The sequence below is a fragment of the Podarcis filfolensis genome (assembly GCF_964270895.1).
Source record: "Podarcis filfolensis genome assembly, chromosome: 16".
Lineage (NCBI taxonomy): Eukaryota > Metazoa > Chordata > Lepidosauria > Squamata > Lacertidae > Podarcis > Podarcis filfolensis.
Genome location: NC_139620.1, coordinates 38,576,260 through 38,589,726, shown reverse-complemented (window position 1 = coordinate 38,589,726; position 13,467 = coordinate 38,576,260). Strand labels below are relative to the sequence as shown.

The 13,467-nt window shown below is 44.9% G+C and overlaps 1 protein-coding gene across 2 annotated transcripts in view; it reads left to right on the top strand.

Moving 5' to 3' along the window:
• IFT81 (intraflagellar transport 81) overlaps positions 1-13,467 on the top strand; it is a 48,459-nt gene that overhangs the window by 24,128 nt on the left and 10,864 nt on the right. For both annotated transcript variants that reach the window (XM_083590134.1, XM_083590135.1), the window contains exons 11-14: positions 1,517-1,663; positions 10,687-10,836; positions 12,423-12,551; positions 12,846-12,935. In XM_083590134.1, the coding sequence (XP_083446260.1) occupies positions 1,517-1,663; positions 10,687-10,836; positions 12,423-12,551; positions 12,846-12,935 (516 nt within the window). The remainder of the gene's footprint in view (positions 1-1,516; positions 1,664-10,686; positions 10,837-12,422; positions 12,552-12,845; positions 12,936-13,467) is intronic.

The window sequence follows — 13,467 nt, the reverse complement described above, 5'->3', positions numbered from 1 at the left end:
TGTGATATAATCCGAAGCTATATGTTTGAACTGCAGCCTTTTGGTTCTTGCTATAGTATAGAAATGCTCTGGAAAGTATTATTCTGTTAAAAGCAACACTCAAAATGCTGCATAAAAGGAAATAATGGATTGTGCTGTTTTAAAAATTATTATATTTATCCCAAGGAGGCCTGAATGAAATAAAAGCATTCCTCTTTCATTATATTATCTGTCGCCACTTAAATTGGATTCTGTATTTCCCCCGTCTGTATGATGACCTCATAGAGTCCTGCTAATGGGTGGGGGGTGATGGGTGGGGGCATAGCTCAGTAGCAGAGTGCATGGTTTGCATGCAGAAGGTCCCAGGTTCAATCCCTGACATTTCCAGTTAAATGCTGCAAGCTGCCTTGTGCAATTGTGTAAAGACTGGATGGAAAAGTTTTAGATAAATAAATGATTTTAGGTAACGGGTGCAAAAGACCTCTGGAAACTGTTGTCCATCAGAATGCTAATGCATGGTGAAATATTAATGTGTTGTGCTCTTAAAATTGCCACTCCTACCATTTTCAGGAACTTTGTTCTTATATTTGTCTGATGGAGAAATGGTGTGAGAATCTCTAAATTAAAACTACAACAGTTCAAAATAATAATACAATGTGTATCCCTCTGGCTATAATACCCACACTTCTAGACTATATGATTCAGATTTTAAAATGTGACTGTTTTCAATGTTTTAAGCAACATTTGTTTCTATTTTAGAAGTCTTATCAAATATGCCTTGTAACGTGGATACAGACTTTTTTAAATTTATTGGTGTTTTATGGGTCTGTTCTGCTTTAATCTGTGTCCTGTGTATTTCTATAGCTTGTTGAAGGGCTACGCTATGAAAATCCACATTAAGACACTGGTGAAATAACTGCAGGATCTTTCTCTTCATTGCTACAGTTTAAAATCTTTAATTTTTGAAAATGAACTAAAGGAAATCATCAGATGTGGCTGCCGAAGTAGAATGCTTGGCCAACAGTAATCTGATTCTTAACTGCAGCATAGAAGCCGCAGAACATGGCTGAGGGCATATAATGCAGCCACCTTGCAAAAGCTAAGCAGGTCTGGTCTGGGTCTGATTAGTGCCTGGATGAGAAACTGCCTGGGACTCCTAGGTATGCCTCTCAGAATTCTGTGATGGCAGAAATAAAGTTTTTTTTTTTAAAAAAAGTGGCACAGTTGCCACTTACCCACACCCGTGTTGAGGAGGAATTATTTCTAAGTAGCAAGGCAGCAAAGCCCTTTTACAGGAAGGGGGGAGGGGAATCCATTTTCCTTCTCCTTTTGAGGTCATTATGTGTCTGAGGTACCTAGTGCAGCTACATGAAGGTAAAGCAGACTTTGTTCTAATCCAAGGATTTAGTTTCAAGTCTGTATTGTATGCTGGCATCTCATGCCTTGATCGTTTCCACTCTGCCCATTGTGCTGCCCTACCTGGAATGTTTCAACTTGCCGTATGCTGCAGTGATGATTGATAAACATGACCCAACAGGCCTCCATCATTTCCCGGAAGAAGGCAGCCAAGGCCGAAGAGCTTCAGGCTGCCAAGGAAGAGCTGTCCAACCTAGAGAAGCAAATGTTGCAGAAGTCAAGCCAAGCCCGGGAACTGAATGGCGCCGAAGTATTGAAAGGGGATGAGGTAAGTGCAGGGTCAGGGTGAGTGAGGAGAGAAAATGTGAAAGCTTGCACATGTGTCATGAGCTTATTGTACATACACCCTCCATTCCAGCAGTTACTGCTTGGGCAGCCAGTGTGGTTGAATAGGCTGCTCTGGGAAAGCCTCTCAGATCAAAAGTGATTTGTCACACTGCCTCGGCAGCTGATGTTAGAGAATTGTAAACCAAAAGCCCCCATCTGCATCCAGATGTTTTGTCATGCTTTTGTATCTTGGCCTCCGTGTTTAACTGTTACAGTGGATCCCATTAACTCCCAAGGACAACTGAATAGCACACACCATTTTGGCACACACCATTCTTACATTTCAGGTTTGACAGACTGGTCCCTTACTATTTTATTTCCATGCTTTTATGTCACCTTTAAGGCCCTCTTAAAGTGGCCCATGGGAGCCACGTGCAGCTCGCAGGCAGCAAACAGAGATGCTCTTATTGCCTCCCTTTCTGCTTTTACTGCAGCTCTACATGGGTCTGAGAAAACTGGGAGCAGGCAGAAGTAGCATCAGCCATCTGTGGGGCTCCACAGTCTTTGGGTCTGGGGGCCATGAGAGACTGTGGGAGGAAAGGGTAAGGAAAAGGTTGGGAGAGGTTAAGAAGCAAGACTTTGAGGCGGACAGTTCAAGGAAGAAGCAGCAGTCACGGTAGCTCTTGCTGAATGCAAAGAACTTAAGCATAGTGTTTTGGCCCTTCCCCTGCTGCATTATCTTCTCTGAAGTAAAGGGCACTATTCCCCATACCAAATATGGCTTCAGCAGCCAGTCTTTGCAACCTAAGACAGCTAGATGACAAACCCTTGAGATAAGAGTCTTTAAAAGAAAATGACATTCTGGTTTCAACACCTAATCCTGTTGCAAGTCCACTATTTCCTATTATTCCATAAACCCAAGACTGTTTTTTTAAATCCTCCTAGGTAGTATATTAACTTCAGCTTCACACTTAACCTTTGTTTTAGTCAAATTCGAAAGCAGACAATCATAACATTCCTGCTATGCAAAGCGGTGATTAATTACTCAGCAGCAGAGTGTTGCAAGAAAGAGAGGGAGAACCACAAACGCTTTGTCTTATCTGCTGTTAGTTCAGTGTATTGTAAAGTACATAAAAAATGTTCCACGTTGTCAATGCACCTGACGGGAACAATCTGTAAAGTAGCTAAACTGTTAAGACCCACAACAACGGTGGAACAGGAAACTGGCGAGCAAAGGAAGTTGAGCTCATGGCTGTGCTGCAATGTGGAGTAAGGCAAGGAGGGGGAAGAGCAGGCAGGCATGTTCAAATACCTTCTAACTTCCATCAGTTTGGACCTAGGAGGTTTTCTACAAAAGCTTAAGAAGAGCTCTGCTGGCTCACACCAGAGGGCTGCTTGTTCAGCATCTTGCTTCCAATGCTGGCCAAACAGATGCCTACAGGAGGCCCACAAGAAAGGCATGAAGGCAATAGGCTTCTCCCATATTGCCTCCAGAAGCTGTTGCGGAGGTTCCATAAAGCCACTGATAGGCTCTCCTCCTCCATTAAGCTGTTGGTCCCCTTTTAAAGGCATCTAAGCTGCTACTGGCCATCAGTCACCACAACTCGTGGAAGTGAAATCCATAAATTAATTGTGTGTCTGTCTTGAATCTCCAACCAATCAGTTTGATTGGATGACCCTGAGATCTAGTAGCATGAGAAAGTGGCAGACACTCTTATCTGCACTCACTGTGCACAATTTTATAAACCTCTCATGGCCTCCCTGCCATTGTTTTTTCTAAATGAAAAAGAGGACCCCAGCAGCCTACCATAGTTTCACGTTCACTGCTGTTTTGAGAAAACACCACGGATGGGTTTGGCACATATTCAAGTTTATTTTTGAATTAACATATTAAACTTCATTTTGCACCTTCTCCATAGTTTTAAACCTCTAATGAAGTTTTAAGCACTCCAAGCTATTGAGTGCTTTAAAAAAACCAACAATGAAAGAGTCTTGTTGAATTATAAATGGTGCTGAGCATGTGACTGGGGAGAACTAACTCTAGCATAGTGGATGCCCCTTTGCAGTGGTTTTGAGCTTCCCTGGCTGTCTGACCAGCATGTGCTAAACTCAACACCCTTTTGGTTTGAGGTGGTTGGGGGGGGGGTGATCCTGGGATGGCCTTTATACCACTCGGTTCCTAATTTCTCTGTCCCTAATACTTTGGATGTGGTGCTAGAGATCTTAATTAATTGTTATTTGACCTGGTTTGCTATGTCTTTGCCCACCGCTCCCTAGGTTTGGGTTGCTGTATCCCCTTGTGGCCTGGCCCTCACTCACTCTGGTGCTCAGATGAATTAATGCCTTCTCTCCCTGGACTCTCACATACCAGCAATCGTATCCTCAGCTGAGGTCTTAACACTTCATCCACAGAAAGGTCAACCCTGGCTTATGTTTTTACTTGCTGGCATGTTGCTTTCTCCTCTAACGATGCAGAGGAACACACAGCCCTCCAGTCCTATGAGGGCCGACGTTTGCACAGCTGGCTGGAACTGACAAGCTAACAGCAGGAGATAGCTGGTGTGTGTTTAGTAGAAGTCAGGGGGTAAAGTTGTCTGTTGCAAAGAGAAGAATATCATGAAAGAACCTGAGATGCTATTTCAAAAAAAGCAAAAGAAACGCAGACAATGCTGGCACGCTTCTCCCTGCAGCTGTCAGATCCTGAAAATTAGAGAATCACATTCCAGCTCTTAGAAGGGTAGGTGGTTCAATTACAAGTGATCCTAGGTAAACTGGATATATTTTTAGCTCCCTTTCACAGCACATTGTACTCTTTTTAAAGCTGAACACAGGTTTGGGGGAGCCTAGATCTCTCCCCCCGCCCGACTTCCTCAGCATGCTGGATGGAACAAAATCAAAGTGGCATTAATCTCACAGAAACTATTTTGCTGTCAGATGAGCGCAGCAGAATGAGTGCCAAAGGATCTGGTCCAATGGTCAGCAAGCTCTAGCCTAGTCCATTTCAGAGTTGGACACCAAGCAGATACTGAAGTCAGAGGGATGAGGGGGTGGCTGTGGGCAGTCCTGGTGAGATTAGGGCCCTGACTCACTCTTGGTCAGAAGGAAAGCTGAAAGCACAGCAGGGGAGATGGAAGGCTGGAAGGTCCAGATGGCAACAGAGAAGAGGGATAGGCAACTTGGGCAAGGTAGTTTTCACTTGGTGCAGGGTAATAACGTGGACCAAATACTTGGAGGTGCCAGAGATGCCACCTGCCTGCTGAAGCCTTGATTAGTGGCCAGATAAGGCAGAAGAGATCATGAAGCCCTTGCTGGGAGAGCCTGAAGTCCCCACTGTTTAGGCAGTGATTAGACATCTGTTGAAAAGCGCTCCTTGGACATCACGGAACTTAATAGTTATTCAGTCTCAAAACAGCTTTCAGGGGAGCAAGGTATGTGGTGAAGGTCTAACTCCAAAGTGTTTTTGGATTATACCAATTCTCAGTCTGGTTTCAGACCCAGTTTCAGAGCTGAATAGCAACAAATGCTTGGTCAGAGTCCTGCCTTTCTGCCTTTTGGCTATTCATTCCCTTTTGCCTGTAACTGAAGTGCATAATTGTGCAGGGGTGTGTGTGTGGAATGCTGCAAAAGCCTCTCAGTATTTGCCCTGGAACAAAGGGATTGGGGGGTCTTTTGTGCCAAAGTGAGTCAGTGGGCAGAGCCACTGTTTCTATTCCTTCAGCCTGTTCAAAATAGGCTCCTGCTTTGGGAGCTGGGGTGGAGATTACAGTGCCATCCTATATGCCTACTCAGAAGTCAGTCTCATTGTTTTAAATGAGGTTTACTCATTTAAGTGCATCAGAGGTGGACCTAGGCTCCCTTGGCAAGAAGCTGTATTGGTTCTCCCTGTCCCTTGTGCTCTTGCCAGAGGAGAATGAGCATGTCACCTGGCTACCTGGCCTGGCCTGGGGAGTGTGTGGACAGGCGGAAGGACTCCTAGCCACTCAAAGCCAGAGTGGAAAGGCCTGATTTTTGCACCACCCTGGCTCTTCGCCCTTGGCAGCCGTCAGCCTAGCCAACCCCTAGGCTGGATTGCAGCCACAGACAGTCACCTGACACACAGCTACAGAAGCCAGGAACTTTTGAAGCAGGGCATTAACTGTCAGTGAAGTCAAACTTACGGTGTGGCTCAGGTGTAAAATGTGGCTTAGCACACATGAATGCTCTTGGAGCACTCACTCGAATGGATAAAGCATTCATCTTGCTCATCTGCGGCTTTCCACCAAGAACTAAGAAGGCTTTTTCCAGTTTGATTGAGTGTATTGCAGAATAAATAGACTGGTCTGAATTACTAAAGATGCTGCTTCCCAGAGCATGATTGACGTTATACACACACATAACTACACTTTATCTCTCTGGATTGTAATTGGTTTTAAACGGTTTTTAATACCTTATTTTTAAATTGTTGTAAGTCACCCTCAGATTATATGGTAAAGGGCATGAAGGAAACAAACAAATTATAAATATAATTATTAATAATTATTAAATTTATATACTTCCCTTCATCCAAAGATTACAGAGTGGTTCACAACATAAAAATACAAAACGAGAACACAAAATGCATAATAAAACAAGAACAGAAACCAACCAACCACCGTGCCAGGCCGTGTCATGGGTCATGGTTGTCTACTGGGAATCTGCCCACAGCTGCAAGTGATGTCCCTTCAGGGGACATATCCAGACCAGGTGCTGGTCGTTCTTCTAAGGAGACCTCAGGGCAATTCTGAACCTGGGCATTTCATCATGTAACCTCACTACAGGTTTAGGGTGGACTCCAGTTCATGTATAAAAACATGCGGCTAAAGCAAGCCTTATGGGTGGAATTGGAGAGTGCCTTCTCACAAGGCTGCCACTGGAGGTGTACACCAGCAAGAGGTCCCTGGTGCCCCTTAAGGTGACACTTAATTTCCCAAAAAGTACTGGACATTTTGAAGCTCCAGAGCTATTTCAAAACATTTTTCTACCTTTAAATATGGGACATTCACTTAGGTTTCCCTGGTGATTAATAGAGATGTACTTTAAGGCACAAAGTTCTGGATTAAGAGAGAAGTCTTTACTATAAATTAAAAGACATTTGTCATCTCTAGTCCCAGCCTGGCCAAACAGGAGCCTTAGTCATGTGTGGCCCAGAAACAGTTTCCCTAATACTGATATTTTAAAATGGCCCGAATGGCCTCTCCTACAAGACGACCACAGGATATTTTTCTTCTTCAGTAGAAGTCAGCTTCTCCACAAGCTGCTTATGCACCGCCCAGACCTCACTGAAATGGGTGGAGCTTTTCAGCTCCGTAACTGGGAATGGAAGTGGCTGTAATAAATCATACCCCAAAATGGCTGTCCAAGATAAGATCTGTGATATCTTGCAAATGGCTGTTGAGAGCTTGTCACAGCCAGAGATTTGCTTAGACTAAATGTTTTTCACTGCTTGGGATTGTCTGTATTGCATTAATTGGACTGGCAGGAAGACTGGCCATCTGCTCCATCATCTTCAATATATATCTTTTGCAAACATTTTTCTATGGCATCCTGCTGAGGCAGTTAAAGAGAGTCTCGCAGTATCTAATTAAGAATGTTCTCAGGAACCTACATTGACTTATGTATTTATTTTAAAAAATGTTTTTCCTTTGTGTTTCCAGGCTTATTTTGCTCTCCTCCTTCCACAATGGTGGGCAGTCCAGGGCTATCATAGGACAGGAGTGGGGAGTCTGTGGCTCTCATCACCCCAGCCAGTATGGAAGTTGCAGGCCAGCAACATCTGGAGGGCCACAGGTTCCCTCCGCTCTTTACACTCTGCAGTTCAGAGGGTGGGTTTCCTTTGGGGAAGGGTGTACCGTAAATAAATGAACCATCTTAATAAACACCTTTTGCTTCTCCAGACACAGAACAGGGCAAGCAGCAGGAAACCACACAGGCAGGAACAGTTTAATGGCAGGAACCTCCAGCCTGCAAGCCAAGTGCAGCCCCCGCTATGCCCCTGTAGCTGACCATTTCAGCTCCCTCCAGGCCGTGTCCCCCATCAGCCCTGCTCTCTGCCTTCCACCCGCCAGGTCCTTTGCCAGGCTGGAATGTGCCTTTGAGCCCTTGCTTCCCTGAAAGCAGAAATGTGGGGAGGGGGGTGAGAGACCACTAGCTTCTGTGTGACTGGAAGGAAGCCTTCCTACTTTTGCTTCCAGCTCGGCCCACCACTACTGGCATGTGGGGAGAGTTTCCTGCAGGAGAACGAAACCCTCAGGGTGAAAAGGTTTCCCCACCCCTGCAATGTCAGTTGAGCAACCAAAATTCCAGGCCAGTTTAATGCCAAAGGATTTCCCAGAACAGATGTTAATTATTGTTATTATTTTAGGAGTGATGGGAGCACTTCCATCTTAGCAGTTCACTTGCGCAAGAATTGATCCTGTACTTGTTCAGGTAAAACTGGAAGGATTGAGGCAGTCAGCTCCTCCCTTTCTTTAGCAGCAAAGGAAATGTCCTAATGTGCACATCCTAGCAAAGGAAAAGAATTCTTAAAACAAAATGATTCTTTCATGGCAAGGGACTGAAGCCGTGAAAGGAGGTGGTCTTGTTTTGTGCTTACTTTATTTAAAAGGCTATTTGAGCGTTCATGTTGCTGCAGAAAGGAGGTTAACATCTCCACCACCACCAGTGCTGAAAGCTGTCCGATGGAAGATCCATGTTTGGGGCTGATGCCCTCCGTAGGTGCCTGTGATTGCCCCACAACAACACACAGTAATGAGAGAACAATCACACTTGAACATCTGCCTCCAATTACTTTGTGAATGCCAGAAGTACAACAGAGCAGGAAAGGCCCCTTCAAGATAGTTCCTCTTGTGGAGTTGAACTTCTTTGGTATTCAATCAAAACGTTCGCTGTGTGATGCTTTGTTTTGCAAAGCCCTCTTTTCTTTGCTATGTAAATAACATCTCTGTTCTCACTGCAGTTTTGCTTTGTCATGACTTCCCTGTACTTTTATAATCCTCTCTTTCCTGAGAAGACAGCGTGATAGATGCTTGTTTTACATAATGGTTTCAGTTGTTAGCGGCTGTGGCAGGTTTAGACCCACACTTCACCAAAATGCCAAGCAGTCCGGCTGCAGGGAAGACTTTGTAATCTTGTACTTGCTCAATTCAGCCATTTGGTTCAGCTGGTTGGAAGACCTTGAGGCCTCACTTTCTTCTCACTCTGTAAGCAGAATGGACTTGATCAGGTAGTACTTTCCCGCTCCTCACAATCTGTCAGCACAGTATTCCTTTCCCTTTGAAAGTTGTCCCTACCACTTGATTCCCCAGGATGTGCTGAGGAAGTGGCCTCAAGTCTGAGCATGCTCAGAAGCAGTTTGGCTCTCCAGGGAAGAAGGTGGTCCACAGTGGTGGCTGATAACCCTTGGAGTGCTGGCTTGGAAGGCAGGAGGCCAAGAGTGGATGGAGGCAGAGCCAAGGCCAGCTCCTGCACCCCAGTCCTTCTCCCCGTTGAGCTCCTCAAGGGCAAAAGATTGTGGAGCTCTCAGCCAGTGCCACTCCCTGGACTGGTTGTAAGTAAGAAGGCAGTTAGATGGGGACTGGCCCAGCCCCCCGCAATCTGCTGCCCAACGTGGAGATTGAACCAAGAACCCTGAGGTTAAGAGTCACATGCTCCACCCACTTAGTTATCCCAGCATTTACTTTTAGTGTATTTTATGGTATCAAGTGTTTCTTTTTTTTAAAGTAAAACTTTATGCAAAAGTAATTATGTGTGTGGAAAATCTGGATTCAGTGACCTGTATAATTTATGCAATTGTTGCATTATGTGTCCTTTGTTTACATCATTATTTCTGCTTTTGCCAATCTGTGTGGGGCGACTCCTGCCCGGAGCACTGGAAACTCAACAGAGCTCCTGCCTGGCTTTGAAGCTTCCATCAAGGCTTTGGCTGCACACTATCAAACCTGTCACTGTACATGTGTATATGCAAGAAAGTTGCTTGTTGTTTTTTAAAAAAAGGAAAGCTGAGGTTATCAGGATGCTGAATTCTGCAGGCAAGATCAGATTTGACAGGGCAATCAGCATCCGTCTGACTTTCATAGGTAAACAACCCTGTGACTCACCTATGGCAAGTCAGAATCCCCTCAGGCAGGGGAACTTTTCTTAAATGGAAGTGAGTTGGTTCCTTTTTTCTTTTCTTTTAAGACCACCAAAGTGCTGCAGATGCCATTTTAGGTGTGCGTGTGCAAGCAACTTATTACCAAGGTTATCACTCCTAGGTGGGCAATATAGGCCTCTATCTTTCAAATGCTGTTGCTGGACGGGGGGGGGGGGCTTTTATTCTCTTAAGCAAAAAACAAACTTCTGCTAGGGAGATTCCTGTGCAAGCCCCACTGAAATGAGCAGAGCTTCCACAGCAGCTGTGCCTTGGGGATCCACCCCCTGCCAAAACCTGGAATGATCATGCACTTGTTTTCTTGTGTGACTTCTGTGACCTTGTCCTGAGCCTTGGCACAGCAGAAAAGACTGTTCTTAAAGGTACACATAGCCTGGTCTGCGTTGAACACACACTGAGCAATAGGTGGGTTTGTTCTTTCACTAAGAATGTCCACAGTGTTCGGCTTTAAAAATAGTTGCGGGAGCACAGCAAGGTAGACAAAGCATCACCGCCCTGCACAGGATGGCAGATGATCTGGGCTGATATCAGGATGGGCTCTTTGCCTGCAACGCTATTTATAGAACATACACTTACTCTGGGGGGTCTCAGACTGCCAATGATGGCAGCCTTTAAGCACTTGTTATTTAAAAGCAGCACAATTTTTTACACTTAGAAAGGTTACTTATATCACAGATTTTTTAAAAAAGAAATGTAGTTTCCTTTTTTAAAAAAAGGTTGTTTTGGTATTGGTATGTACAGGAGATACATACTTAATAGAGAGGAAGGCCGCCCCAAAACATTTTGACAGGGTGTAACAGTCTGTGCTAAATCTAACTTCCTCATATTTCTAAGGTCCCTGTTATCTCTCATTTCAGTTTAAGCGGTATGTTAATAAGCTTCGGAGCAAAAACACGCTTTACAAAAAGAAGCGCCTGGATATAGCAGAAATTACAGCTGAGTATGGCATCCTGCAGAGAACAGAGGAGCTCCTAAAACAGCGCCACGAGGATATCCAGCAGCAGCTGGTAATGGGCCATTCTGTCTTCCTGTCCATACTGCGAAATGCAGGTAGCCAGGATGAATCTTCTAGCTTCAAGCTCTTCCTGCAAAGCAGGCCAAGCCTGGGGTTCTTCCAGCACCGCCAGGGCACTAAGTGCTTTACACAATGCAGGAGGGGAGAGCTTCTTGGCCCAAGGAACCTACAGTCAAAAATACAGCATGGGAGGGGTGGAGATGGGGGGAAAGATTCAGCTATGTCAGTTACATGTGTTCAAGCTTCACAAGAAGGGTGGATTTTTTGGAAGGATTTAAAGGAAGTTAAGAGAGGCGGCATCCAAAGCGTTTTGGGAGGCAGTTCCAAGCGCGCAGCGCAGCAAAGGAGAAAGGGGGAGAGGGAGGGAGCACCCACACATTTGTTTGAGTTATGTGGTTTCATGATCAGATTGACATTTACACTTGTGTTGTAAACGATGTTAAGTGAAGCCTTTGGTTTAGGTTCAGTATTTTAGCATTGGCTTTGAGACAGTTCTAATGACATGAGCTAGACTTTATTGTATGTTAAAAGAAGTTATGTACATGGTATCTCAGTTCTAGCATGTTGTTATTCAAAAGCTGAAATTTTGCCTCCTCATGCACAAGTGGCTTCCTCGTGCACATTGACCTGGTGTACGCGTAGCGCTAAGCTTCGAGAACCCACACATTCCCTCTTTTGCCCTAAGCCGCAGTTTGGTTTAGTTTTAGACACAAACTGGGCCGCTGAAGTCAGTGAAGATACAATCATTACAGGAACGCTCGGTGCCCAGTGCCCTTCTCCCAGCCCACTTCCATGGCTTCATGTCTTGCTTTGTTAGAAAATTGCTTTGGCCCTTTTCCTCAAGCTACTCATATTTATATCCATTAAAAGAGAAACTGTGGCAAAATATGGAAACCCACGTAACCAAGTGTGCATTTTGTTTTCTTCCCCGCTCAGTAAAACCTTTTATTTCTTCTGAAACAAAGCAGAACAGGCTGCAAGTGAGGCTGTAAGATGATAATAAGTGCTGTCCCCCATTTCTTGTTCAAACATTATTAATCTGTGTGTGGAAGGCATGGCTTGGTAAATAAATAACAACAGCACACTCAGAATTATTTCATCCTCCACAAATTAAAGTAATGGATGATTGCAAATGCACCTGGTTCTTTAGAAGCTCCTCTAGGCAATTTGTGCAAAGATGCCCTTTAAGGGGAGATGTCTTGCCACAGCAGCTGACCTGTTCTTATTGATTTTCATATAGTTTAGTTCAGGGGTAGTCAACCTTTTTATACCTACCGCCCACTAATTCATCTTTCTTGATGGTAAACTTTCCTTACCACCAACCAGGGCTTGATGGAAGGAGGATTCAGCTTGTGCTATAGAACCCCCTACCGCCCACCTAGAATCCTGAAACACCCACTAGTGGGTGGTAGGGACCAGGCTGACAACCCCTGATTTAGTTAATCAAAAAACAAACCAGGCAGTCTTTAACTTTTCATAGGGCTTTCTTACTATTCATTGGTTGCAATTCAGAATCTGTTTGCTTGTCTGCTGTCAGAACGTATACTCAGAAATGTCTTTCTTTTTCTATGCTAACAGCAAGCAATTGAAGACAAGAAGGGTATCTCTGGATACAGCTATACACAGGAGGAGCTAGAGAGAGTGTCAGCCGTGAAGAGCGAAATGGATGAAATGAAGGGTCGGACTCTGGATAACATGTCTGAAATGGTGATTTTCCTCCCCTGTATTTAAAGGCTCTCTTGGAAGGAAGGGTGTTGTCTGTTTGAATCTTACCACCACCCTGCAACATCTACATTGGCAGACCAGCATGGCTGTGGGTATACTGGTGTGCCAACACTGCTTGTGCTGGGTATATGGCCAGTCTCCATTTATCGCATCTTACTTGATCTTTCCCTCTCCATTTGTCTTTCTAATCTTCCTTTGCCGCCCCCAGTGTTTCCAGCTTTCTTGCTATGCTGTTAATAACATATTCATGTGATGTGTTTCCCTCCCATAAAACAGGTGAAAAAACTGAATGCTATGGTGGCTGATAAGAAGTCAAGCCTTGCTCCGATTATCAAAGATTTAAGGCAGTTGCGACAGAAGTGTCAGGTGAGTAGAGGAGATTTGAATTTGTTTGTTTTTGTTTGTTTGAACAAATGGTTTGGGCTGATTACAGTACGACAAGATTTCTCCCAATGCCTCTCCTGCACTTCTGCCTGTATGGCAGTAAGAGGCTCAGAGCCTCCCCCTAAGTAATGCTCCACACTATCTGTGGCTAGATGCCTCTATCGTATAGGCCAAAATGTACATTTGGGGGAGATGATCAGCTGCATCTGGTGTTTTCAGCTACAGTGGTACCTCGGGATGCGAACGGGATCCGTTCCGGAGCCCCGTTCGCATCCTGAATAGAACGTAAGACGCAACTGCGCCTCTGCGCGTGCGCAAGTCAAGTTTTGCCGCTTCCGCACATGGGCATGACGTCATTTTGAGCATCTGCACATGCACAATTGGCGAAACCCAGAAGTAACGCGCTCCGTTACTTCCGGGTTGCCGCGGAGCGCAACCCGAAAGCGCTCAACCTGAAGCACATTCAACCCGAGGTATGACTGTATTTTAAAGTGTTTCTTCAAGTGTAAACCTC